Below are 27,794 nucleotides of genomic sequence, written 5' to 3'. Positions count from 1 at the left end.
TGAAAGTGCTTTATAAATAAAGTTTGATTTGATTTGATTTGTTGTCAAGACGGCCGCTTTAACTATAAAGTGCTGCTGGAAACACTGATATCCAGTACTGTCCTATAGTGACCTGCGATATGAGGGACCAGGACTAGGACCAGGACTGAACCAGGACTAAAACAGGACTAAAACAGGTCTAAAACAGGTCTAAATCAGGTCTGGTTTAGTCTTGGTTTAGTCTGGTTTTAGTTGGTTTTAGTCTTGGTTTAGTCTGTTTAGGTCTGGTTTAGTCTTGGTTTAGTTTAGTTGGTTTAGTCTTGGTTTAGTTTGGTTTTTGTTTAGTTTAGTCTTGGTTTAGTCTTAGTTTAGTCTTGGTTTAGTCCTGGTTTAAGTCTGATTTAGTCTGGTTTAGTCCTGGTTTAGTCTTATTTAGTTCTTGGTTTAGTCTGGTTAGTCCTGGTTTAGTCTTGGTTTTAGTCTTGGTTTAGTCCTGGTTTAGTCTTGGTTAGTTTAGTCTTGGTTTAGTCCTGGTTTAGTCCTGGTTTTAGTCTTAGTTTAGTGTTTAGTCTGGTTTAGGTTTAGTCCTTGGTAGTCTGGTTAGTTGGTAGTTTAGTCTTTGGTTTAGTCTTAGTTTAGTTTGGTTTAGTCCTGGTTTAGTCCTGTTTTAGTCTTTAGTTTAGTTTGGTTTGGTTCTGGTTTAGTCTTGGTTAGTCTTGGTTAGTCTTTAGTCTTGGTTTCTTGGTTTAGTCTTGGTTTAGTCCTGGTTTAGTCTGTTTAGTTTAGTCTTGGTTTAGTTGGTTTAGTCTGGTTTAGTTTAGTTAGTTTGGTTTAGTTTCTGGTTTAGTCCTGGGTTAGTCTTGGTTCAGTCTTGGTTTAGTCTCTGGTTTAGTCCTGTTTAGTCTTGGTTTAGTTCTGGTTTAGTCTGGTTTAGTCTTCTGGTTTAGTTCTGGTTTAGTCTGTTTAGTCTTGGTTTAGTCGTTTAGTCTTTGGTTTGTCTGGTTTAGTCTGGTTTTAGTCCTGTTTAGTCTGGGTTTAGTCTTGGTTTAGTCTGGGTTTAGTTTTAGTCCTGGTTTAGTCTTGGTTTAGTCTGGTTTAGTCTTGGTTTAGTCTGGTTTAGTCTTGGTTTAGTCTTGATGGTTTAGTCTTGGTTTAGTCTGGTTTCTGGTTTAGTCTAGTTTAGTTTAGTCTTGGTTTAATCCTGGTTTAGTCTTAGGTTTGGGTTTAGTCCTTGGTTTAGTCTTGGTTTAGTCCTGGTTTAGTCTTGGTTTAGTCTTGGTTTAGTCTTGGTTTAGTCTTGGTTTAGTCCTGATTTAGTCTTGGTTTAGTCTTGGTTTAGTCTTGGTTTAGTCTTGGTTTAGTCCTGGTTCAGTCAGGAATCGTGTATCCACACTTAATAAGTAATAAGTCACTTCTGTGATTTTGACTCTGCCTGGCAACAGATGATGTCTGAAATGTGATTGGTCAAATAGTTTATTATGAAAATCCATGTGTGAAAGCAGCACAAGCATCAGAAAAGCTCTGAAAGGAAGCGGACAGACCATTTGGAGTAATTTAATAATAATATAATTAACATCAGTCATCAGAGATTTTTTTAGGCCAGCAGAGAAGGACTTGCAGGCCCTGACGCTCCACCACTGATAGACTTATAACTAGTCACAATGGTGAATTGTTGCACCCCACTGAAAAACAAATGCAGAAAACAGTAAAAACTCTGAAAACACAGTGATGTTATGTAATGTCTTTGTTGATTTACATTTTGATGTTTCCTTTTCAGGGCCGTAGATGAAATAATCCAGGCTGTAGACATCAAGTCGTATGGGTCTTCTCCCAGTGCATCGTGAGTTCAGAGCAGCAACTATGTTTATCTTTAAAGTTGTACAATGTAATGTTTCTGGTCCACTTGCCACGTGCTTGTCACGTTCCACACGTTCCACACGTTCCACACGTTCCACACGTTCCACATGTTCCACAGTATGGCATCACAGGTGTCTCCGTTTTTTAATTTGCGATGATTTTTATTTCAGATTTCTTATTTGAAGATCATTTCACTCAACTGTGAACTAACTCACTCTGATTGAGTCACCTGCTTATCTGCAAGGAAAGAAATTAGTTTAATGATATTTTATGGAACATCTTCATGGAGACAAACCCTCTCCTAGAAAAGTTACCAGTACACCTTAAAGGTCATTTTCAGACTCACCTGTACATACAGACCCGGACTCACCTGCTCAGACAGACCCAGACTCACCTGCAGACAGACCCAGACTCACCTGCACAGACAGAGACAGACTCACCTGCAGACAGAGACAGACTCACCTGCGCAGAGAGACCCAGACTCACCTGCAGACAGACCCAGACTCACCTGCACAGACAGACTCGGACTCACCTGCAGACAGACCCAGACTCACCTGCACAGACTGACTCACAGAGACCAGACTCACCTGCAGACAGACCCAGACTCACCTGCACAGACAGACCCAGACTCACCTGCACACAGAGAGACCCGACTCACCTGCAGACAGACCCAGACTCACCTGCACAGACAGACCCAGACTCACCTGCAGACAGACCCAGACTCACCTGCACAGACAGACTCGGACTCACCTGCAGACAGACCCAGACTCACCTGCACAGACAGACCCAGACTCACCTGCTCATACAGACCCAGACTCACTTGCAGACAGAGACAGACTCAGAGAGAGAAGTGTTGCTCCAGAGAGAGAAGAGACGCTCCAGAGAGAGAAGAGACGCTCCAGAGAGAGAAGAGACGCTCCAGAGAGAGAAGAGAACGCTCCAGAGAGAGAAGAAGCGCTCCAGAGAGAGAAGACGTGCCCCAGAGAGAGAAGAAGCGCTCCAGAGAGAGAAGAGACGCTCCAGAGAGAAAGAGACGCTCCAGAGAGAGAAGAAACGCTCCAGAAAGAGAAGACGCGCCCCAGAGAGAGAAGAGACGCTCCAGAGAGAGAAGAGACGCTCCAGAGAGAGAGGAGTGATTGCAGAGAGAGAAGAGACGCTCCAGAGAGAGAAGAGACGCTCCAGAGAGAGAAGAGACGCTCCAGAGAGAGAAGAGACGCTCCAGAGAGAGAAAGAGACGCTCCAGAGAGAGGAGAGACGCTCCAGAGAGAGAAGAGAGACGCTCCAGAGAGAGGAGAGACGCTCCAGAGAGAGAAGAGACGCTCCAGAGAGAGAAGAGACGCTCCAGAGAGAGAAGAGACGCTCCGCTCCAGAGAGAGAAGAGACGCTCCAGAGAGAGAAGAGACGCTCCAGAGAGAGGAGAGACGCTCCAGAGAGAGAGAGAGAGCTCCAGAGAGAGAAGAGACGCTCCAGAGAGAGAGAGAGCTCCCGCTCCAGAGAGAGAAAGAGACGCTCCAGAGAGAGAAGAGACGCTCCAGAGAGAGAGACGCTCCAGAGAGAGAAGAGACGCTCCAGAGAGAGAAGAGACGCTCCAGAGAGAGAAGAGACGCTCCAGAGAGAGAGAAGAGACGCTCCAGAGAGAGAAGAGACGCTCCAGAGAGAGAAGAGACGCTCCAGAGAGAGAAGAGACGCTCCAGAGAGAGAAGAGACGCTCCAGAGAGAGAAGAGTGATTGCAGAGAGAGAAAGGGGAAATGGACCTAACATGTGTCAGTGTGAAAATGACCTATAGCTTCCTGTGTGTGTAACTGCCACAGACTAACTCTGTATTGAATAGGAGTAAGTCAAAAGGGTTTCACCAAAAAGTCTCTGCTTTAGAAAACTGTTATAAAAAAACATACAATCTTTGTGAAATTCAATAGTTTCATCTTTTGCAGGGGCACAACCCCAACATCTCCAACCAAGCCTCCTGATTCAAAGTAAGTGCTCTTCAAACCCAAATGATGCTTCTCTGCCTCCTGTCTGCTCCTGTCTGCTCTGCTCCTGCTCCGTCTGCTCCTGCCTGCTCCTGTCTGCTCCTGTCTGCTCCTCCTGCCTGCTCTGCTCCTGCTCCTCTGCTCCTGTCTGCTCCTGTCTGCTCCTGCTGCTCCTGTCTGCTCCTGCCTGCTCCTGTCTGCTCCTGTCTGCTCCTGTCTGCTCCTGTCTGCTCCTGTCTGCTCCTCTGGCTCTGCTCATCTGTTTTTTCTTATTTATCATCTTATGTTGTGTTTTTCTTTCAGAGATGCTCCAAAAATTAAAAAGCAACTTTCAAAAGATGTTCCAATGAACTTTTATCAGGATGAGAGCCTACAGTGAGTAAAGACATGACAGTTATATTTGTGGAGTCACTGGTCACAAGTTAATGTTATTTGTTGTGTTTTTTTTATAGGAATGAGCCTCCGAGCCCCCATAAGTCGTCGTGTCTCATCTCTTAAAGGGAGTCTTCAGTTCTGCTCATTGTTCTGTTACAGTTTCTACATAAATTTGCTCTTAACACACACACACACACACACACACACACACACACACACACACACACACACACACACACACCACACACACACACACACACACACACCACACACACACACACACACACACACACACACACACACACACACACACACACACACACACACACACACATTATATATTATATTTTTTTTTTTTCAATAATGGAACAAGTGATAGCAAAAGAAAAATTCTATTCTGTCAGCTGGACAAGTTTTTACAGTGAAGACTTTTTGTTGCTCATCCAAGCAGCTTCTTCATCAGTTCAATATTAAAAATTTTGCAGATATTTTGACAGATTTTTTTCCCTCCCTGCCCCAGTGTCTGTGTCCATGTGTCAGTTCCATTTTGTGTCAGACGCATGTGGAGGATGGGAGGGCATCTGAGACATGGATACATAGAAGGATGGGAGGGCATCTGACACACTGGGGTATAGAAGGATGGGGGGGCATGTGTTACTCAGGGATACAGGAGGATGGATGGGGGTGAGTGGCATCGAGGTATTGTTTCATCGAACCACAAGATGGCACTCTCGCCTTTTCTTAAAATCCTTTCAATGATTATTTAAATGTGTGATTTTAATGAAATAGACTATGTAGAAAAAAACAAACAAAAAACAAACCAAAAAAGTAAACATTAAAAAAAGAAAAAAAGAAATGCCTTTGGACTAAAAACGTGTATGTCTCGTGTTTTCTGAGTCTGTCCTCCCAGCATGTCTCTTCTGGTTTTTCTGGTTTCCGTTTCTTTTTTGTTTCGTTTCCTCTGAGTCGCCCACACAAGGTACGTTTTAGTTGAGCAACTTCTAATTCTTCCACGATTGTCTGGTTTTAATAGCGGGATGTTGATTTGGTTTGAAGTAGCCTGTCTTCTGCTGTATCAACAGTTCTGTTTCATTCTGACCAGTGTTTGAGCTTCACACCTTTAGCACATTTATGTTTGGGTGAAGTCCCCGGACTGAACTGAACTCACATACGACAATGCTCTATGGACTTCTGACTTCAGTGCTAGTCTTTGAAAATGCCATGCAGTCTGTGGTCAGAGGCTAAAAAACGTACAATAGCCTTCATTTTTAACTTCACTCGACTTTATTTTATCTATAGGCCAGTATATTTTCACTTTTTACTTTTGTATTGGTTAATATTTGGTAAAAAAATAAAAAAAATAAAAAAAAAAAAATATATATATATATATATATATATATATATATATATATATATATATATATATATATATATATATATATATATATATATATATATAATTAAAGTATATTTAAAAGGCAGCGTTGGGTGACTGGAGTTAACTTTATAGAATTCTGACGGACTATTTACTTTCTGTAGCATAATCGAATTAGAACATATAGTCAAGTGTAACACTGCTGAGACAATCTTTGTATTTATATCGCGAAAAAAATTAAGTGCTCACGTCAGCACAAACAGTGATGAATTCACGTGACTCGGAAACTCTAAAGGTCCAAACTCCGACTTGGAAAAACAGCGCCGCTTGTCGTTGCTCTGACCTCGCTTCCTTCTCCTTTATTCCTCTCCTTGATCCTCCAGTTTTCAACAGTCAATCAAAGGCGACAATTAAAATAATACAGTTTGATTTGTCTTACGGTGGGCGTGAATTGAAATAATAAATACTATGTTAAAACACATATCTGAAAATAAAGATGTTGGTCTGATTTTAATGTAAAAGTTCTGGATAAGCCTCATTTAAATAAGCTTAAGTATTTTCCTCACTACAGGATCATTTCTGAGAAAAGTCTGTCCCATTCACCCTCAGCTCGTGTTTCCTCCTGTCTGTCTCCTCTCCTCCTCTCCTCCTCTGCTCTTCTCTCCTCTGCTCCTCTCTCCTCTGTCCTTCTCTCTGCTCTACTCTCCTCTCCTCTGCTCTCTCTCTCTGCTCATCTCTCTCCTCCTCTCTCTGCTCACTCTCTCTCCTCATCTCTCTGCTCCTCTCTCTCCTCATCTCTCTCCTCCTCTCTCTGCTCATCTCTCTCTGCTCCTCTCTCTCCTCATCTCTCTGCTCATCTCTCTCTGCTCCTCTCTCTGCTCATCTTTCCTCACAGTGTCTCCTCTGTGACTGGGACTTCCTTGCAGAATTCCTTCCTTCCTTCATGCAGAATTGAGGAGAGGAATCAAGGAGAAGGAAGCAAGATCGCATGAAAACAGCATGAAAACACATCTTGCATGCTGCAGTTTAAACAACTATTGTTCATTTAAATGGAGGAGTTGTAAAAATATTAGTAAAGCAAATATTTGATTAATTTAATATTACAAACAAAATCATCAAGTTTACGTTTCACCTTCTAATATCATCCAAAATGGTTCCTGGAGATGTTTGTGAGGAATATTCATAATTATAAAACCCTCTACATATAACATTTACTATTGACAGTTTAAATGGTGTGAAATTCACAGATAACAGAAAAAATACGATGTGCTCTGATTAATGTCTAGATGAGATCACTTGTGTCAATGTAATAAACACACACAAACTGTTGATTTAACTTTAGTTTGTGATTTTATTTTCTACAATCCACATTCCTGATTAGTCATTAATATTAAAGTATGAATGTTTAGCAAAAAGCATTTGGGATCATTTCTCTTCAGTCTACTCTTTCTGTCTCATTAATACACTATTTCATTCTAATAAACAATACACAAGCTTACAGTTTTTGAATCGTTATGAGAATCATTATAAAACTGAATGAACAAAATATTGATGTAAAAATACATTTATAGCTTAATTAATGTCCAGTTTGATTAGTGTTTTGCTGCAGAAATTGTTTATGGTTAGTGCTGTCATGCGATAAAAAAACTGAGAGATTAATTAATTATGATCTGTAATTAATTAATTAAATTAATCTATTTTTAATCTCACCTAAAAATTGCTGAGAAAAGCCTTCAATTTGAGGTATTTTCATTTAAATTCATTATTACATTATTGTGGCAGATCAAAAGACTGATATAGAACAAAAAAAAGTGACTTTATAAAGTCATTTATTGTTTAACAAATCTCTTCAAATTGTCTGTTGAGCCCAAGTCTCCATGAATAAGAAACTGTTTGCTGTAAAGTAGCAAAGACGAGGAAATCTGAACATAATAACTTTTGTCTACTTAAAGACAATAAAAAGTCCAGTCTTTCCTTAACCATATTAAAAATATTATTGATAGAGAAATGTTTTATATATGAGATCACTGGTTTTTAGTCCTTGTTGTAGTCCTGCTTTAGTCCTAGTTTAGTCCTGGTTTTAGTCCTGGTGTTAGTTCTGGTTTAGTCCTGGTTTAGACCTGGTTTAGGACTAAACCAGGACTAAACCTGGTTTAGTCCCTGTTTCTGCAACTCACATACAGAAACACTAAAGTTAGAGATTAAAAATGAGATTAACGCGATTAAAAAACATAACGCGCTAAATATGACTGTAATTAATTAATTGCAATTAACGCGATAATTTGACACCCCTAATTATGGTTACAGTATGTTACCATGGTTCTCTGAGTGCTTGGTTACATATTCCATAAGTACGACACTCTGTAGAACACACCACAAGAGGCTCGAGCAGAGTGTAATTCAAATGAGACCAGTCAGATGCAAAGTACTAGTGCCACCAACCCTAGTGCCAAACACAACCACAGAGGCGCTGCACCGTAAGAAGCAAAGATCAGTTTCACCCCGTCTGTTGACTGACAACATAGCAACTCCTGCCACACGCATAAAGCTGTCGCGTAGGTCCTGATAAACAAACCATTAACCTGCAAGACACCAGGCTAGAGGGAATAACTACCCATCATTGAGACGTACCAAGCACATGTTCGCCAAAGGATGTGGAAGGGGCTGACCAAGTGGCAGCAGCGCAAACCTCGTCCAGTGATGCCCCACGCCACAAAGCCTATGATGCTGCCATCCCACGTGTAGAATGGATTTGACATTCTTCAGGGACTGGGAGCATATGCACACATATGCTTGAAAAGTGGCATTAACAAGCCAGTGCAACAGCTGAGTTTTAGACAGGGGCTGTCCCAGCACCTCTGTCTTAAAACAGACAAAGAACTGGTCTGTGGTCCTATTCCCCTCGTCCGAGTCAGGTACACCTCCAAGGCCCTGACTGGATACACAAACAACCAACTATGCTCATCACCCTCATGGGTAGAGAAAAGGTGTCTGAGCTCCAAGGCAATATCCAAGTGCCATTTAGCAACAACTTTAAGGAGAAATACCGGATTTGGACGCAAAACAACACCTGACCCTTCAGGCAGGAACCTACAAAAGTCCTGATGCAATGAGAGAGCATGAAGCTCTCCCACCCTTTTGGCTGAAGCTAATGTCAGCACAAGGGCAGTCTTTAAAAACAACCATTTCAGGTCTGCCACTTTCAAGGGCTCAAAGGGAGCCTTCTCCATGCCCTATAAATCTAGCTCCAGATCTCAGGAAGGCAGGGGTGCAGTGTAAGTGCAGTGTAAGTGCAGTGCCAGCGTCCATTGACCCTGTTTCCTCTGAACACAGCTAAACCCAGTAAAAGGTGCAGGCTTTCTTCTATCTTTGATAATGTTAGATCCCGTTGCAGCAATAATCCACACTCTCTGAAACTCCATAAAGTTTGTTTATTGTGACACACGCTGTTAGTTTCTATGGGAATCATATTGGCCCAAAAATATCTGCAGAACTGATCGACCAAGAAAAAACTCATATTGGTCAATCTCTAATTTTAACAAGTATTAAATTGATCGACAGCACATGTCTTGAGTCTAACAAGAATTTCTCTGCTTGACTACTGGCCATGTGCTAATGCTAAAGTTGGTCATACGTATGGTGATGATGTTTGGTGTTTGTTGTCCTGCTAAAGATAAGATAAGTCTATAAGTTTGGCGGTTTAAATCCCACTCTATAATTTTCTAATAGCGTGCTTGCTGATGGAGGCACAAAATGGCAGCCACTCTGTCAGTCTACCCAACTGTGGCTGAGGTAATCACACTGAGGAGGGATATTGAAATTGCAGTTTCTGTCAGCATTGAGAAAAAGTCTCATGAACCAATGTGCTACAGTTATTTAGGCTTCCTTTTTAATTTTAGACAGATCTGATAAAACCTGATTAAGTATTTTTGGTGGCGTATTTTACTTTTTTATTATATTTATTGCTAAGGTTTAATAGCTAACTGCAAAAGTATAATCAGCACATTACAGAAGAAAATGTTCAAGGGGGTCTTTGTTATTTTTGGCCTCCATGGAGATGCCATTGCTTCAGGTTCAGGTAACTTTGACTTTGTTGGTATCTATTGCATAAGATAAAGCTGACTCCAGAGATAGACCAGTGTATCTGGACAATATTTACATTTGGCTATCAGCCTTAAATCTCCAGCAGAAGCCCATATTTTGTTTGGGCTGACCAGCTGCCTAAATAATTTGTATAAAGCTTCATTTGAACTGCACAAAATGTGACTGTACACAGCTCTCTCTAGTTTTAAGTAAAATACGGTGGTATTATATGTTTTAGGAAAGAAATATCCAAATCTTCTTCTTCTGTATATCTGCCAAAAAACATTGGCAGATCTTATCAACCATTGTTTTTTCTGGATTCTAAACATTTGATTTGATATCAGCCATGAAAAAGCCATATCAGTCAATCTCTAATATCAGCAGTAAAGTAAAAAATTTGTTGACATGTGGTTTTATCTTTGGTTTTAGATTTGGTTCACTTTGTCACATCCTGTGCTGACTGTTCTGTTCTGGACAAACATGTCCAGTTCAGATGAAGACAAAGAAGGTCTTTCAAATCCTGAACGACCGAGATCTCCGGTTACTTCTGAGGATTCCTTCAAAACAGACGACGGAGATTTGGATTGGCCCCATTGTTTGGGGTAAGCACTTTGACTTTCACTTTGACACACTGCCTTCCTATGTCTGTGTGACTCTGCATTATGCTGGCTGATATGGTGATACACATGAATGTGATCTAATCCTTGTGACCATAAAACCAAAATAACATCATGAGTCACTACATTGCTAATTAATTCATCCTCATTGGTCAGTCTCTGTAAGGCTCTGAGAGTGAGTGACAGCTGGATTGGAAGATACGGTTTCTACTGCTACTCAGACTCCAAATGTGACGATGATTTCGACAGAAACACAAACAGAACTCTCTCAGTTCTCAGTTCTGTCAGAGTTCACGATAAGGAACTTCTGCCACAGATGTCGGCATCAACCACTTATAAGGGACTGAAGTGCACGATTTAGATCGTTTTATTCGTACTCCTGCTTCAACGGCGAACAGAATCACTTCTACATGAGAACATGTTCCTCCTAAGCCTGCCATACAATTGCAGTGGGCTGTTATTATCGTCCCTTCATTAGTTGCTGCGATCCAGGGCTTCAGAGGTGTCTCATTCAGTCGCTGAGAGTGGTTAACCTGCGCGAAAATAACATTAGATATTTTTTTTCGCGTTCCGTTGCATTTGTAAACAAACGACTATCGCGTTGAAATTTTGGAAAACGCTTACCTTTCCGATTAAAACCTCGACATTACTGGTAGCTTTTCCTACATAAACATATCTGACCCACCCAGCAACAAAATACTGGTACACCTCTAGGCTTTTATAAGCCTTGATCTGCTCTTTGGTGTAGCTACTAGTCGCAAATATCAAGTGGTTTGATATATCCGGAAATTCTACTTCTGGCCATAATTCTGTCAAATCGGAGTAGAAACTAGTGGTCACATTATAAGGATCGATATTAGAGATTAATTTGAGCTTTTCCAAGTAGTTTTTTCATTCATCTGAGGCTAGCGAGTCGAGATATTTCGGGAGAGATGGAACACGCTCGCTCTGTTTAGCAGATATGCTTGATCTCGCGTGCCTGGTGTCATGGCGGCGTAGTTACCGTTGCTATGGGGTCACGTGACGATGCAAAGCCTCTATACAAAGCCCATGTTTTAACCTTAAATATGCTCATCAAATATGGTAGATGTAAGATGGCAATCTCCAGAAACCGAGTGTGGGAGCTCACAGTGCTGGGCTAATCGTTACATCAGGAGAGGAGTGGCCACACTTTTTCAGCATGTGAGCTACTTATAAAATGACCAAGTCAAAATGATCTACCAACTACAAAGCCAAGCAAACTGCACTGAAACACTCTGCTCCTCTTTTTGGACCCTCACCCACAGTTTGAGAACCCCTTCTTTAAGAGAACTTCCACTGGCACTTTACACAAAACTGTGAACTAAGTGAAGACAATGGGTAGGATTTTTAAACCCGTTTTTCAAGTTTCTAACTGGAGTTACATTTTCTTACTGCTTCTGCAGTGGGATTTACCTCTTGTACATGATCAAACCAAACGCGCAGCGTGACAAACACAGATGCATTCATGCACTTTTATCAGGAAAACTTCAGTCACATGTCGCGGTAGATCTGATCTGTGCTGTAGGTCTGCTGTGCCAACACTGGAACATAAATTTAGATTAGTTTTTGCTTCGCATTTCGTCTTGCTCTTCAAATCAGCGCATTGAGGAGGAGCCTGTGTGCGCGTTACACGGGGAGGAGCAAAAGTGTGAAAAGGTGAGGAGCGGCGCACTGACATGACACAGATGGACAGGTAGGATGTTTTAAAAAGTTCAACCTGCCCTGTGATACACGGAGTGTGTTTGCAGTGTGCAGGGAGTGTGTTTTTGTGATGTGCCGCACATTATCCGCGGATTCTAAATGATGCACAGGCTGCAGAGAGACGCCCCCGCACGCTCCCACAAGCTCCCGCACGTCCCCGCACGCACCCGCACGCCGGTACACCTTTATTGCCAACAGCAGCGGTCGTAATGAAATATGATCGCACTTGTTGAGTGTCAGACCCCAGTGAGAGACAAGACCGAGTCCAAACGCGAGACCCGAGACGAGTCCTACGACAAATCGACCTTGGAGATCGACTGGTAGATCACGATCAACGTATTGGACACCACTGCACATGAATCAACAATAATCTGCCTATGAACCAGTGAGCTAAAAGACAACAGCGAACGTCTGCAGTAGGACTTCAGTCAGACAGTCAGAGCTCCTGCAAGACGCAGCTGAACGTTTACCTCAGCTCGCTGTCTCATTCATTAAAGTAAAAAGTAAAGTTGTAACATTTAAATCCACATGGAAATGCAGACACAGATCCTACCAAGGTTAGTGCTTGTACATTCCTTCTACAAAAGAGAAGGTCCTGCAGATGGTCAAGGAGAAGAGGAGATTAGACTGGAAGGGCAGCAGGTTTTGAGGATATCACAAAGGAGTTGGCAGAAAAGAGGAAATTGTTTGGCCTTGCAAAGAAGCTTCGTGAGCTCCAAGTGAAACACAAGATGCTCCACCCAGCCACATGAATGTTTACATGAAACCACCAGAAGAAAACCTTCACTGATGGAAAAGATTTTTGTTACATTCAACATTCATACATTCAACAAGAAGAAAGAAGTGTATGAATGTGTGAACATAGGTAAGGTTGGTAATGGTAATGATACAGTAGGTTGAAAGTTGCTTTTACATGGAGCGGGACCGTCACTCGCCCAGAGCTGGTCTCACAGAGTAAATAAAGGGATCCCGAACAAAGGTTCATATGGTTCAGGCTCGGGAGGATGTGTATCATGGGGAGTTTTGATTGTTCGGTGGGGTTAAGCTGGGAAGTGTTTGTTTTGTTCAGACAGCAGTCATATATGAGCCAAAGTGTTGCATTGCATATTGTTATTTTCAGTTTGCCTATACTTTTCAGTTTAGTGCTCAAAATATTTGTCTTAATTTAATATAATGTCAAGGTATATAGATATAAATCTTGGAACATAAAGGGTTGTGGAGAGAGCAGGAAGGTACTGTCATATTTAAAAATAAAGAACACAATATCGTGTTGATCCAGGAATCTCATATTGCAGGGGATGAAGAAGCACAGAAATTTAAAAGGCACTGGGTGGGGACAGTATTGCAAAGCTCTTATTCAAGTAAGTGAAATGGCCTCATAAATAAAAAGCTGAGTTTTGTGTTACTGAGGAAACATAATGACAGGGAAGGCCGTATTATCTGTGTTATAAATGGAATTAGAATTATATCATGCAATATATATGCTCCTAACAGGGACGACCCAGATTTCTTTCATTTATTTAATAGTATAATAGGAAACAGGAGGGTCAAGTGGTTTTTGCAAGAGATTTTAATCAGGTGATGGACGGAATAATTGATAAAAACAAACCAAGTGGTCGGTCTTCACCCAGGGACAGAGGAAATACATATGCTTGCAGTGGACGTGTGTTCAGTGGATTGATGGAGGCTAGTTAATCCTTGTGACAGAGAGTATACTTGTTAGAGAATTTTATGATATATAAATGTATTTCTTTGATTAAAGTCTCATTAAAGTGTTACTCATTTATATATGTAATTCTTACATTAAAGTATTAATCATTTAAAGGGTGAATCATTTAAATATTAATCATGATATAATCAACATTGCTTATGGGTTTGAGGTATATTGAACATAATAACAAGCAGCTGATATGAATGACATGTCAACTGACATATTAAACTAATCTACCATGGGCACAAACAACTAGGGTTTGTCCCATCATCTGCTAAACTGAAAGCCTTGGGAAACTCCGACTGTCATTGAGATATGTAATCAAGTGTGAAATGGGTGGGTGGTTCAGTTGAAGATTGTTAGTCATGAGAAAACATGTGAACCATATGTATTGTGATGTCATCAAGTATGCTTATCTGTGACATGATTTTCAATAAAAGAGTGACTCGGAGGGTTGTTGGGCAGAGTAGAGCAGGAAGCAGACAGACAGCCCAGCAACTCTCCTTGTGCAAGTATAAAACTACTCCTGGTCGTTCTGAGTGTTTTTTCTAACAGAATTGTCTTGTGAGCAGAATTTACTTGACAATACTTTTTATTCCCACTGCAATATAACATTTTTAAGGATAGATTTATTTTTACATAGGTTGTGAAATTGGGACAATACTCATCAGCGACCATGCTTCAGTCAAGCTGCTAGTTTTATCTGGATTTTTAGGCATCATCTGGCATTCTTAATGAGACTGAAAAACCAGTCCACACTCACAAAGGAAACACACACAGCTGCTAAAATCATAGGATTACCCACACCCAAGCTTGCAGATCTTAACAACAGGGCCTTTGCACTCTTCATAAAACAGGACTTCACTCACCCAGGAGGAACACTTCAACCCTCTACCCTTAGGACAGAGCTACAGGGTGCTCAGGTGCAGGAGGGCTCGCTTTGGCGAATCCTGATGCCCTCAGCCATCACATTTTTGAACAAAAGACCCCACTGTGTAATGTCTGCTGCAATGTGTCTGTGTGTGTTGTGCTGTGTTGTTGCTGTATATATCAAACGAGCTCTGTGTGTGTGTGAAAATGAATTTCCCCTTGGGACAATAAAAGTCAAAAGTCTAATACTTTTGTTGTGATTTTCAGGATGGAGGCTGACAGCTCGGAGAGGTCTTGTCTATCTTTAAAGAGTGATTTCTCAAAAGATGTTCCCCTGAATTTCAAACAACAGGATTTAGATGAAGGGTAAGTTTTATTTCACAGAAACAGTTGTGTTAACAAGCATTTGATTGAATTAAAAGCCTTTAATTATAAAAAAAAAAAAAAAAATGCCTATGTTAAACTTGTGAAAATATTTTTCTTAAAAATTCAGCTTGTCAAAGTAGTGTCCCAACTTTTTGTCAACTCCATCAGACCTTTTGAAAAACCTCATTAAATCAGTCAGTCATATAATTATGTAAATCTCTGAGGGTCACTTTTGTTTCTCTTATCAGATTATTATGATCAAAATCACTTTCATTATATCTCTCAAACAATATCTCCTTCAGACTGATCCATCTCATCCAAAACTTCCTGAGTAACAGACAACAGGTTGTACTGTTCGGCACAACCACATCCTTTACCCTCACCATAAACACCAGTGCACCACAGGGATGTGTGCTCTGCCCATTTCTTTACACGCTCTACTCAAATGACAATATCAGTCCCAACTATAACAGTCCCACAAACACAACATACCTTAAATACTCCGATGACACTGCTAATGCTTTCCCTGCGTGAAAATAAATTTCCCCTTGGGGACAATAAAAGTCAAAAGTCTAATACTTTTTCTTTAAATGTTGTGATTTTCAGGATGGAGGCTGACAGCTCGGAGAGGTCTTGTCTATCTTTAAAGAGTGATTTCTCAAAAGATGTTCCCCTGAATTTCAAACAGCAGGATTTAGATGAAGGGTAAGTTTTATTTCACAGAAACAGTGATTCTTGACAGTTGGGACAAAACAGGTCCTCTCTAAAACACAGCAATTTGTAGAAAAATATTTTCAAAATGTTATAATTGGCAATATTATTTTGTGTGTCCTCCGTCAAGATTCAGAGAGTTCAAGTGCTCAAAAAACAAAATTGCATTTGATTGAATTAAAAGCCTTTAGATATTTTAAAAATGCTTATGGTAAACTTGTGAAAATATTTGTATTTTCTACTTTTTGTCAACTCTGTCAGACCTTTTGAAAAACCTCATTAAATCAGTCAGTAATATAATTATCTAAATCTCTGAGGGTTGATTTTGTTAATGGATATTTAAGACCAAAAACGTTGAAATTCCTGCGGTCACAACTGGAAAGTGTCAACTCCATCAGTCCATTCTGATGCATTTACTCAAAGTGCTGAAGTGAGTCTAAGTCTTGAGTGAGGTTATAAAGGCAGAAAAGAAACGGTGTTCCAAAAAACTATCTACAGTGCACCATTTGTATTTAACAACCTGCATTTTTGTCAACTCCATCAGTTGTTAACTTCGTCAGGTTTGACTGAGGCCTGACTGACGTGATGGAGCTGACAAATGCACCTGTCACCTCTAAATGTGCTCCTAAAATATTATTTGTGAAATGGGTTCAAGTGGCATTACATGGTGTAAGTTGTTGTGCTGGGAGACGTACATACTATACATGATCATGAAATGTTTTAACCCGCTCTACATGATTTCACAGTTTTGTCTGTAAATCAACATTTGAACATTAATAATGAACAAAAGAGGTGCTTTCTTTCTGCTAGTGCAACAGCTTTGATCAACAGTTATTGTTGCTTGGCACCTGCTTCCTACAAACCAGTGGTGCAAGTGAGAAGAGGCGAGTGCCTTCAACAACCTCCTGATTGGCTCTTTGATTGTGTATCTGTCTTAATTTGGGCCAGACAACCAGAGCTGATAATTCGTATCACGTGTCTCTCAAATAGAAAACATCTCTCGAAAATTCTTGTATCATTCACAACAGAATACTGAAGAAAACTTCTTTTACCTCAGATAAATAAGAGTTTGGTGTTTCCATTGCTGATTCTGTAGAAATCCATGCTGTTTCTCAGTTGTTTTGTTTTTTACTTTTAAACCTCCATGTTTGTTTTGACATAAAAGAGCATGTGTCTCTCTGATTGGTTAATCCAAATGTCAGTCACGTCCATCTGAAATTGGGGAGACAAGATGTGCTTCCAGAACCACTTGTTTTTTGTAAAGATTTGTCAAAGTATGTGGTTCTGTCTGGGCAGGTAATACAGCTCAACTCAGCTGCATTTGGCTGGAGCTGAATGTTTTGGTGGTGTCATCCTCCTTCAGTTCACTTCTGTAACAGTCAATAGTTCACTTTTATGTCTTTCTCACAACACCCGATTCTTAAAGGACATCAGGTCAGCGATGCTCAGGCTTTAAAGAGTAGCCAAAAAAAGTACAATAAAGTACGATTACTCTGTCATATAATTTAAAGTATTTTGTATTTAACTTCTCAGATAAGTTCTATTTTTTTGTACTTGTTCTACCCACCTCTGGTTAAAGTACAACAGAGACTGGCACCTACAGCACTAGAATGTAATCATGTATTTCTTAGAAAAAGCTTCTCTTCATCAATGCTTTGACTTTGATCACAGTGAACAGATGCCAAGCGTTTCCAGGGCCCCAGACCCCTTTTCAGAAATGGACTCTGTATTTGAGGTGAGTATGCAAAGCACTAAATTTAATTTAGTTCATTTTCCCTATTTAACGTAAGACTTTCTGTGCTTCAGGCTCTTCATATGTCCCTTCTTAATTTTATGCGCTCGGAGCTGAAGAGGTTGAGGGAGGTTGCGAGTGCAAACTGTATGGACTGTTTTAAGAAAGCTGAAGAAGCAGAGCTGGACGAGTGGGAAAGGCCCAAAGAAGCTTTCCTGGACATAACTCTGCATCTCCTCAGGAACATGAAGCAGGGCGCACTGGCAGATTCTCTCAAGAACAGTAAGAAAAGTCTAAAACATTTATGCCTTATTTACATCAACTTCTTCACCTTTCTGCTCTGAGACTTGTGCGTCTGCTGTAACAATTACAATGTGTTAAAATTAAATGAGGTGGTTTACACCACTGTGTCATGACTCTGATCTATCTGTGGTTCAGCGGCAGAAATGAGACCATTTTTGACAGATGCCGCAGTGGTATGAATGATTTTGTACCAGCTATTTATAACAGTTTTCAATGGCACTTTATTGTCAGAGACAAAACCATTCATTTTCTCATCTCTGGTAGACCCACCATCAGCAAGTAGAGGGACCAATGAGGAGTAACCAAGTTAAGCTTTCTAGGTTTTTACATTACATGCAGCGTTTGAGGCTGAATAAATGCGCCTGATAGAGCCTGATACAGCAGTGGAGGTGCTTACAATGTGAGTCATGACTGTGCCCTGCTCAAACTGATGGCACATACAACATCAGGTTTTAACATAGTGCTACATGTGCCCAAACAAAGTGCAGTGTATCATCTTACCCGTAAAACTAAAGAGCTGAAGAAACAGCGTCCAGAGAATCACCTTGTATCCAGCCGAAAACATATCAAGTGCAGGGTCTTAACAATGTCTCAAAGGCTTGATACGTAAATAATCCACACCCAGTCACAGTCTGTAGTGTGTGTGTTAAGATGAAGCCAAACAGATGATACTAAACTCCAGCAAATCCTTCACTTGGTCCCAAACATAACTCTGCAATGTCTGGTTTACTTTGTGTATCTGGAGAAATTGATAAAATAATGTGCAGATGTAGCGACATAGCAGCTAAATCACTCATGTAATAAACATACAAAACTATAGACTGATTATGTGTCTGTCAACATAGCGTATGCACGTGCAACCTAAGTGCAGAAAGAGCCGTGGCAGTCTGCACAGTTACACGGTTGAATTTGCAACACTAAGTAGCAATGTTGTCAGCGTATTACAACAGTTTATCACTGTGTGATAAAATAAGTTATTCTGCTAAATTAACATTAGTTAATGGGATACGTCTTCATGACCCATATGCGTTAAATGAAGGTGAGTGTGTAAATGACGAGAAGAAACTCAGTGGCCGGACATCCATTCATACCTGATTGACACACCTAGCCTCTATTTCTGGGAGAGCCTGAAATTCTACATGACACTGGATGCTTACTGCTGTGTAACAGACAATCATGTCCAGGACATTCTATTACACAATTACAACATTGGAAACTTTGTGGCTCTGAAGACTGAGGTGCTGCACCCTGCATCTTCACTGCCAACTGCACCTGACTGGCAGGGTATGTGACTGACATTATAATACAATGTTATACATATATGGCCTATATGACATATAGGCCATATAGACATATATGGCCTGTTATACATATATTGGCCTTTCTATTTGCTGCAATTAAGCAGCAGTACATGCTTTATCACCATTCAAATCAATGTGTCTAACACAATGTATTGTTAGAAAAATGAATACATGCTGCTCTTTCTTGAGCTTGGGATCATGCTGTGTATTCTGCCTGAGCTCCACAGTATGGACCTGAAACAGCAGCCACCTACAGTCTGCTCACAGTGTGAAAGGCCAGAGTTTGGAAAGATCATCACCTGTACACAATGTCGTAAGCATTTCCATTATGAATGTGCAAAAGTAAAAAGAAAGGTTAAAGAAAGGCATTATGAGGAGGGCAAGAAAAAACAACAACAAAAAAACAAAGCTCAAAACAATGCACTGCAAACAGTTTGTGTGTAACAGTAAAAGTTTGTACTTAAGTTCTTCAAATCACAAGGTGCATCTTATATAAAGAAAATTATAGTTTTATTTATGTGTTTATTATTGTGTTCATAATTAATAAGAATAAAAACATTTGAATGTTTCCTTAACTTTTGAAGTATTGAGTTTATTTATTTTCTGGGGAATATACATTTGTAAATGTTTGTTAATGCTGCACACACATAACCATGTCATCCAATAACAGTAGTAAGTGGAATAACAATAAGAAGAATGTTTGAATGTTTTTGATCTCCCTATTACTCTTTCATTGTGTATTCTAAAGTTGGACAAACACCCTGGTGTTTTGACTTTTTGGGCAGACAGCCCCTTTTTTCCTTTGGTGAAGTTGGGGATCCTCAGGGTAGTGCCACACAACGCAAGTTCATCTCTGGGGCTAAAACCACAATCGGCTATTATCTCATTATTTACTTGTAGAAGTTCATAAGGTCAGCTGCAATTTTTTTTAAATCAGAGACACGCCAACCCCAACCTTTACACAGAACTGTGATAGCTCCTGCAGGTGACATGCCAGCCAAATACTTGACTGTGTTATGACTCTTTTAATTTGAATATGTTTGGGCTCTGGCTGTAAAATGTGTGGGTCTTTTAATAAGTGCAGTCAATAATGCACCTGCAACGCTGGTATTTAGGTTTGAAACAGTTACCCCTTTTATTGACCAATAGATAGTCCTCCAGGGTGAGAGAGCCACACACAGCTTCTACACTTTAAAGTCTTTAACTACCTCCAGGACCCTGTAAGAGAGTGCACTGGTCAGACCTGTGAGAAACAGGACATGTGCTGCTTTACACTTGACAGTGTGAAGAAGAACTGTGTTCCCCGATCATTTATTTTATATGTTTATTCTCTGCTTTCAGTTTGTTGATGTTCACATGCAGATTGTCACACTCAGTTTGAAGTTGGCTGCGCTTCTGTTTGAGGTCATCATGGACGACCGTAATTTCTGAAAAATAAATTGGACAGATCGAAACTTTACCCTGCCATCATATTTTTATATGTAATAAACAGTAAACATTCTGGGTGATTATTCAGACATGATCACGGTCAAATAATTATTCACAACAAATATATAAACAGCAACCTGATAATCTTATTAGTAACTGTACTTACAATCTACAATATTTAATATTCTGAAAGAGTTACTTGGAGAAAGTCATGGGGGAGAAAGTCATGAGAGGCTCGTAGTTTGATATGAACAAGTTACTTTCATAATAAAAATCCAAATGGGTCCACATACACAGTCTTGGTCAGGTTAGTGTTAAGGGTTTTTACCAGTACAAAGATCAGGACCAGGCTCCATTCCAGAAACATTTAGAGAGAGGGAAGTGGATGTGGACTGACATTCATTGTATGAACATCTGCTGGGGTTTTCATCGAGTTTTCTTCATCTTCTTCTCTTCTAGCTGAAACCAAAAGAGAACAATCATTTAGTACAAAAAACCCAGCTTAGTTAACCATAGGTTTCTTACATTCTCAATTTAAGAAGTGTAAATGACATACAGACATCCCAATTCTCCCATCTAAGATGTCAGTATACCACATCTCAATGAGCTTTAATTATAATAAAACACATATGTATGTATAATAACTCTATAGCCTGACAGATACTCCTGGTAATAGTTGTAATATTAGTGGTATTTGCACTTCCAACATGTGGAATCATGATGGTTGATCAGACAACAACAAAACATGCAGAAGTGATCATATTTACCGTTCCAATTTTACATCGCAGTCTTTACCTGACTGGGTTGGGTACATAGAGTGTGGTTTGGTAGAGGAAAGCACATGGGACAAAGTCAGGACTGTCAGTGTCTCTGAATGCCTTTCCTGTACAAATAAAATGTATTCCAGTGACTTGTGTAAGACAAATCCTTACGGTTGGTTTGAACTCACCTGACGCATGTAGCAACAAAAAAGCATTTGCAAAAGTTTACACAACACAACACAGGACAATGTTGCCATGGTAAATAAGATAGTTCTACTCCCATTTGAATGCTTTTCATTCATTCATTTTCATATATGTAGGACTCAATAAATGTGCTTAGAAAAGCTTCAATGTTGACCAGCTAACAGGCTTACCTGATATGATTCTGTAAAACTTGCAGACTGTTGTTTTTATCAAAACTGTTTGTTCATCCAACAGCTCAACAAGACATTGCAACAGCTCTTTCTGCAAACAACATGTGCAGTAGAGCAGCGAGTGTAGTCTGTTAATCTCTCTGTTGATTTAACCTTAGTTTGTGATTCTTTTTCTACAATCCACATTTCTACACAGTCAATTCACATTGAACATATGAACAGTGTTAAGCAAAAAGCTTTTGGGATTGTTTCCCTTCACTCTCTGCCTCATTTATTGAGTATTGACACTACACAAACATACAGTTTTTGAATTGTCATGACACTATGGTTGAAAAAAAATGTATGCACTGTTGCCTTGTGGCAAGTGCTTCAGGTCCATACCAGTCAGAACAAAGATTTAGAGACAGCTTCTTTCCCAAATCTCACCATACTAAACTCATGTTTGCACTGAGAACTGTTCATTTATGTGCATTTTGAAGGAGCAGCTCTGCATCTCATCATAATGTGTATAATAACAATAAAGGCTTTCTATTCTATTCTACTCTATTTTGGTGCGCAACAATAATCCACAATTTCTGAAACTCCATAACATTGTGGCCCACGCTTTTAATTTCTATGGGAATTCACACTGCCAGTGTGGGGTTTGGAGGTGCATGTGTTGCATTGCTTGACGACAACGGCAGGAGCTCTGTTATTTTAGATTTGTTTCCCTCCATTGATAGTTCCTATGGCAATTAGTGTGTTAGTTCTTAGTTCTTGTATTTCTTTCCAGCCCAGGGTGAGTCTGATAATGCAGAAATAAATTAATAAGTTTTTTCTTTTTCATTTAGAACTTCTTGCTCCTGTGTGCCAGTGCCAGCTCAAGTCCAGATTCAAGGCCAACTTTCAGATGGTGTTTGAGGGAATTCAAGAAACAGGAAAAGCATCTCATTTGGATGAAATCTACACAGAGCTGTACCTCACAGAAGGAGACTCTAAAATGAATGAGGAACATGAAGTAACACAAATCCAACTAAAACAAACCAAACGAACCATCAGGACTCTCAAATGTTCAGACCTCTTCATCGCTGCTCCAGTAGGACAGAGGAACAGAGCCGTGCTGACGAAGGGCGTGGCTGGTGTGGGGAAAACCCTCCTGACGCAGAGATTCAGTCTGGACTGGGCTGAGGCCAAGAGCCACCAGGATCTGCACTTCATCTTCCCCTTCACCTTCAGAGAGCTGAACCTCCTGAAAGAGGAGAGCCTCAGCCTGTATGGGCTCATAGGACATTTCTTCACTGAAACAAACCACGGCGTTTGCAGGTTTGAAGAGTTTCAGTGTCTGTTCATACTGGACGGTTTAGATGAGAGCCGTCTGCAGCTGGACTTCTCCAAAACTCCGTCCGTCTCAGACGTGAGAGAGAAAACCTCCATAGAAACTCTCCTGGTCAACCTGATCAGAGGCACACTGCTTCCTTCTGCCCAAATATGGATCACCACACGCCCCGCAGCAGCCAATCAGATCCCAGCAGAGTGCGTCGGCATGGTGACGGAAGTTGGAGGATTCACAGATGCACAGAAAGAAATGTATTTTAGGAAGAAATTCAGAGATGAAGATGAAGCGTCTAAGGTCGTGTCTCATGTGAAAGCCTCACGCAGCGTCTACAGCCTCTGCTACATCCCAGTCTTCTCCTGGATCACTGCCAAAGTCATGGACTATGTCCTCCGAACTGGAGGCGGACAGGTCAGTTTCTCTTTCATATTATTCTGTACAAAGATCTACACTCCCATAGGGACTGATATTTGGTTCACTGCTGTTTTCATTTTACTAGTCCCAGACCCCCTTCAGATGAATGCAAACTATGATGTTCAGCAACTGTAATCCTTCTCTTCTTTGTCCCCACAGCTGCCCCAGACCCTGACAGAGCTGTACATTCACTTCCTGGTCGTCCAGGCTAAAATCTCTAATGTGAAATACAAAGATCAGTCTGAGAGAGACTTTATCTGGAGCTCAGAAAGAAAGAAAAATCTGATGGTTTTGTCCAGACTGGCCTTTGAGCAGCTGCAGAAGGGAAACCTGATCTTCTATGAGTCTGACCTGAGCGAGTGTGGCATCGACGTGACAGAGGCGTCAGTGCATTCAGGAGTCTTCACTCAGATGTTTAAAGAAGAGACTGGCCTGTACCAGGACAAGGTCTTCTCCTTTGTACATTTGAGCATCCAGGAGTTTCTGGCAGCTCTTCACGTTCACATCACTTTTATGGACTCTGAGGTCAACCTGCTCTCAGATAAACCGTCTTTCTGGTCCAAAATGTTTTATAGCAAAACTTCCATGATACAGTTTTACAGAACAGCAGTGGACACAGCTTTGGAGAGTCCAAATGGACTGTTGGACCTGTTCCTGAGATTCCTTCTGGGTTTGTCTCTTGAATGTAACCAGAGTCTCCTCAGAGGGCTGATGAAACCAACAGGAAGTTCACAGATAAAACAGGAAACAGCCCAATATCTGAGAGCTAAGTTAGACTCAGGTCTGTCAGTGGAGAGGAACCTGACTCTGCTGCAGTGTCTGATTGAGCTGAAGGACACAAGTCTCTGTGAGAAGGTCCAGGCCTGTCTCAGCTCTGAGAAGATTCCCTCAGACCTGTCTCCTGCCCAGTGGAGCACACTGGTGTGCATCTTAGTGTCCACAGAAGAACCAGAGTTTGACTTGAGTAAATACCAACCGTCAGAGACTGCTCTGCTCCACCTGATGCCTGTTGTCAGTCTGTCCTCCAAAGTTCTGTAAGTTGTACATCAGTGCAGGTCTGTTCTGTCACATGTAAAACTACAATGAAAATCAAATGTCATGAATATGTTTCACACATGAAAAGGTGGTTCCTTTCACATTAATGTCATAATTTATTGTTTCTTGATGTTATTGTTCCTCCTCAGGCTGAGTGGGTGTGGTGTGTCAGACAGAGGCTGTGAGGCCCTGGCCTCAGTGCTCGGCTCTCAGTGCTGTTTGAGGGATCTGGACCTCAGTCAGAATCCTCTGCAGGACTCTGGGCTGCTCCTGCTCTGTGAGGGTCTGAAGAGGTCGGACTGTGCTCTGCAAACACTCAGGTCTGTGCTGTGAGGGTTTAGACTCTCTGCTGTTACACTGACATCTCCTCAGCTTCTCATTTCTGAGCTGATCTTCTGTGTTCTGTTTAAACTCCTCTGTCCCTCAGGCTGAGTTTCTGTGATCTTTTTCCTCGTTCTTGTGAGGCTCTGGCCTCTGTCCTGGACTCAGAGAAAAACAGTCTGATGGAGCTGGACCTAAGCAACAACGATCTTCAGGACTCAGGGGTCAAGACTCTGAGCAGCGCCCTGAAGAGCCCCCGCTGTAAACTGGAGACGCTCAGGTCAGGTCAACTAACAGCTAACATAGACCTAACTTCTATCATAGAGTCACAGACGTCCCTATTTATCTGGGACAGTCCCAGTTTTGATCCCTGTGTCCCCTGTCCCAGCAGATTTATACAAAACCTTGAACCAGAAACTAATTTTATACTAGAAATGTTCCAGGTGTAGGGATGCAATGATACTCATACCAGTATCATACCAGTACTCATAGTCGTCAATGGGCTGCCGATTTCTTCCACTTATCCGGGGCCGGGTCGCAGTCTAAGCAGGGACTCTCAGACACGTCCTCCAGCTCCTCCGGGGGAATCCCGAGGTGTTCCCAGGCCAGCCCAGAGACTTAGTCCCTCCAGCGTGTCCTGGGTCTTCCGGGGCCTCCTCCCGGTGGGACATGCCCGGAACACCTCCCGACAGAGGCGCCCAGGAGGCATCCGGAACAGATGCCCGAGTCACCTCAACTGGCTCCTCTCGACGTGGAGGAGCAGCGGCTCTACTCTGAGCTCCTCCCGTGTGACTGAGCTCCTCACCCTGTCTCTAAGGGAGCGCCCAGACACCCTGCTGAGGAAACTGATTTCGAGCTCTTGTATCCGCGATCTTGTCCTTTCGGTCACTACCTAGAGCTCATGACCATAGGTGAGAGTAGGAACGAAGACTGACCGGTAAATCGAGAGCTTTGCCTTTTGACTCAGTTCCCTCTTCACCACAACGGTCCGATACAGCGACCGCATCACTGCCGAAGCTGCACCGATCCACCTGTCAATCTCACGCTCCATCCTCCCCTCACTCGTGAACAAGACCCCGAGATACTTGAACTCCTCCACTTGAGGCAGGGACTCTACACCCACCTGGAGAGGGCAAGACACCTTTTTCCGGTCGAGAACCATGGCCTCGGATTTGGAAGAGCTGATCTTCATACCAGCCGCTTCACACTCGGCTGCAAACCGCCCCAGTGCACATTGCAGGTCCTAGTTTGATGAAGCCAGAAAACAGGACAGAAACATCATCGGTCTGGCGAGAACATGCAGAACAGACTTATGCAATGCGAACACAGCTCCTGCTCCTCAGCCCTTGGTCCAGAGCACCCCCCAGAAACACGGGACCCCCTCCAGCCCCTGGCTGCGTCCAGTGTTGGAGAAATTCTGTTCCATGTACCCTGAAAGGCTGAGGAATTCTCCAATGAACACAACAGAGAACCCCGGTTTGCCAGTCCGGTGACAAAGGGCAGAGTCTTGCCAGAGTCTCAAGGAGCTTGCCAGCCACCTCAGTGACTTCAGCCAGGGTGATGGACGAGTCCGCTTCCGAGTCCCCAGCCTCGGCCTCCTCCTCGGATGGTGGAAGTGACGGTGGAATTGAGGAGATCCTCAAATTATTCCTTCTACTGTCAGACAACGTCCTCAGTCGAGGTCAGCAGCTCTCCCCCCGCTACTGTAAACAGTGTTGGTGAAGAACTGCTTCCCCTTCCTGAGGCGCCGGACGATTTACCAGAATCTCTTTGAGGCCGTCCAATAGTCCTCCTCCATGGCCTCCCCGAACTCCTCCCAGCTCTGAGTGTTTGCCTCCGCAACCACACGAGCTGCAGCACGCTTGGCCCACCGGTACCCATCAACTGCCTCAGGAGTCCCACGAGCCAACAAGGCCCGATAGGACTTCTCCTTCAGACTGATGGCATCCCTTACTTCTGGTGTCCACCACCGGGTTTTGGGGTTGCCGCCGCGACAGGCACCGCAGACCTTACGGCCACAGCTACGAGCGGCTGCATTGACAATAGAGGCCGAGACTGAAGCCCACTCGGACTCCATATCTCCAGCCTCCCCCGGAATCTGTGAGAAATCCTCCCGGAGGTGCGAGTTGAAAGTCCCTCTGACAGAGGGCTCCGCCAGACATTCCCAACAGACCCTCACTACACGCTTGGGCCTGCCAGGTCTTTCCGGCTTCCTCCTCCGCCAGCGAACCCAACTCACAACCAGGTGGTGTTCAGTGACAGCTCAGCCCTCTCTTCACCCGAGTGTCCAAGACACGCGGCCAGAGATCAGATGACACGACTACAAAGTCGATCATCGACCTCCGGCCTAGGGTGTCCTGGTGCCACGTGCACTTATGGACACCCTTGTGCTCGAACATGGTGTTCGTTATGACAAACTGTGACTAGCACAGAAGTCCATAACAAACACCGCTCCGGTTCAGATCAGGGAGGCCGTTCCTCCAATCACCCTCTCCAAGTGTCACTGTCGTTGCCACGTGGGCGTTGAAGTCCCCCAGTAGAACAACGGAGTCCCGGTCGGTGCACTGTCTACTACCCCTCCCAGGGACTCCAAGAAGCCGGGTACTCAGCACTGCTGTTCGGCCTGAAGGTCAACACCACAGTGAGAGACCTGTCCCCGACCCGAAGGCGGGGGGATGCGACCCTCTTGTTCACCGCGGTGAACTCCAACACACGGCGACTGAGCTGTGGGGCAATGAGCCCACACCAGCCCGCCGCCGCTCCCTGCGGCTAACGCCAGAGAAACAGAGAGTCCAGCCCCTCTCAAGGAGTTGGGTTCCAAAGCCCAAACTGTGCGTGGAGGTGAAGCCAACTATATCTAGTCGGTAACGCTCAACCTCCCGCACTAGCTCCCCCCCCAGTGAGGTGACATTCCATGTCTCCATGTCCGAAGATGCGGTCTTCGAGGCCCCCGCCTTCGGCTGCTGCCCAGATCTCTCTGCACCGGCCCCATATGCCTCCTCCCGCAGGTGGTGGGCCCACGGAAGGGTGGCCCCCGCGTCATTTGTTCGGGCCCAGCCACCAGATGCTTGCCGTCGAGCTCCCACCCCAGACCTGGCTCCAGGGTAGGGTCCCGGTGATGCCATTCCGGGCAACGTAACTGGCCTCTGATTAGAACTCATCATGTGGGGCTTCTG

The 27,794-nt window shown here is 42.6% G+C and overlaps 2 protein-coding genes and 1 long non-coding RNA gene across 3 annotated transcripts in view; all 3 read left to right on the top strand.

Moving 5' to 3' along the window:
- The window catches only part of LOC110170477 (uncharacterized), a 7,129-nt gene extending 7,041 nt beyond the window's left edge, over window positions 1-88 (top strand). Inside the window, exon 5 of the mRNA XM_055163341.1 lies at window positions 50-88. Within this exon, the coding sequence (XP_055019316.1) occupies window positions 50-88 (39 nt within the window). The remainder of the gene's footprint in view (window positions 1-49) is intronic.
- A 1,573-nt stretch (window positions 89-1,661) lies between these two features.
- On the top strand, window positions 1,662-4,417 carry LOC129411881 (uncharacterized). Its single transcript, XR_008633482.1, has 4 exons — window positions 1,662-1,819; window positions 3,769-3,810; window positions 4,111-4,182; window positions 4,260-4,417. It is a non-coding gene; the product is annotated as an uncharacterized LOC129411881 (long non-coding RNA).
- Window positions 4,418-4,532: 115 nt separating this feature from the next.
- LOC110174609 (protein NLRC3-like) lies at window positions 4,533-25,872 on the top strand. Its single transcript, XM_055163481.1, has 10 exons — window positions 4,533-5,161; window positions 10,070-10,242; window positions 14,828-14,926; window positions 15,533-15,631; window positions 17,309-17,372; window positions 17,444-17,651; window positions 22,367-23,259; window positions 23,422-24,296; window positions 24,447-24,617; window positions 24,725-25,872. The coding sequence occupies exons 2-10, from the start codon at window positions 10,121-10,123 to the stop codon at window positions 25,065-25,067; spliced, it is 2,874 nt and encodes a 957-aa protein (XP_055019456.1). The 5' UTR covers window positions 4,533-5,161; window positions 10,070-10,120; the 3' UTR covers window positions 25,068-25,872.
- Window positions 25,873-27,794: the final 1,922 nt, after the last annotated feature.

The sequence above is a fragment of the Boleophthalmus pectinirostris genome, unplaced genomic scaffold, assembly GCF_026225935.1.
Source record: "Boleophthalmus pectinirostris isolate CB_2022bp ecotype Guang Dong unplaced genomic scaffold, ASM2622593v1 HiC_scaffold_6, whole genome shotgun sequence".
Classification (NCBI taxonomy): domain Eukaryota; kingdom Metazoa; phylum Chordata; class Actinopteri; order Gobiiformes; family Gobiidae; genus Boleophthalmus; species Boleophthalmus pectinirostris.
The sequence above is the reverse complement of the archived record's forward strand: the minus strand, read 5'-3'. Positions and strand labels throughout refer to the sequence as shown.

Coding starts and splice junctions, on each gene's coding strand:
- LOC110174609 (XM_055163481.1), top strand. CDS start 10,121: ATGTCCAGTTCAGATGAAGACAAAGAAGGTCTTTCAAATCCTGAACGA. Junction 15,632..17,308: donor CAGCAGGATTTAGATGAAGG/GTAAGTTTTATT, acceptor CTTTGATCACAG/TGAACAGATGCCAAGCGTTT. Junction 24,297..24,446: donor AGTCTGTCCTCCAAAGTTCT/GTAAGTTGTACA, acceptor GTTCCTCCTCAG/GCTGAGTGGGTGTGGTGTGT.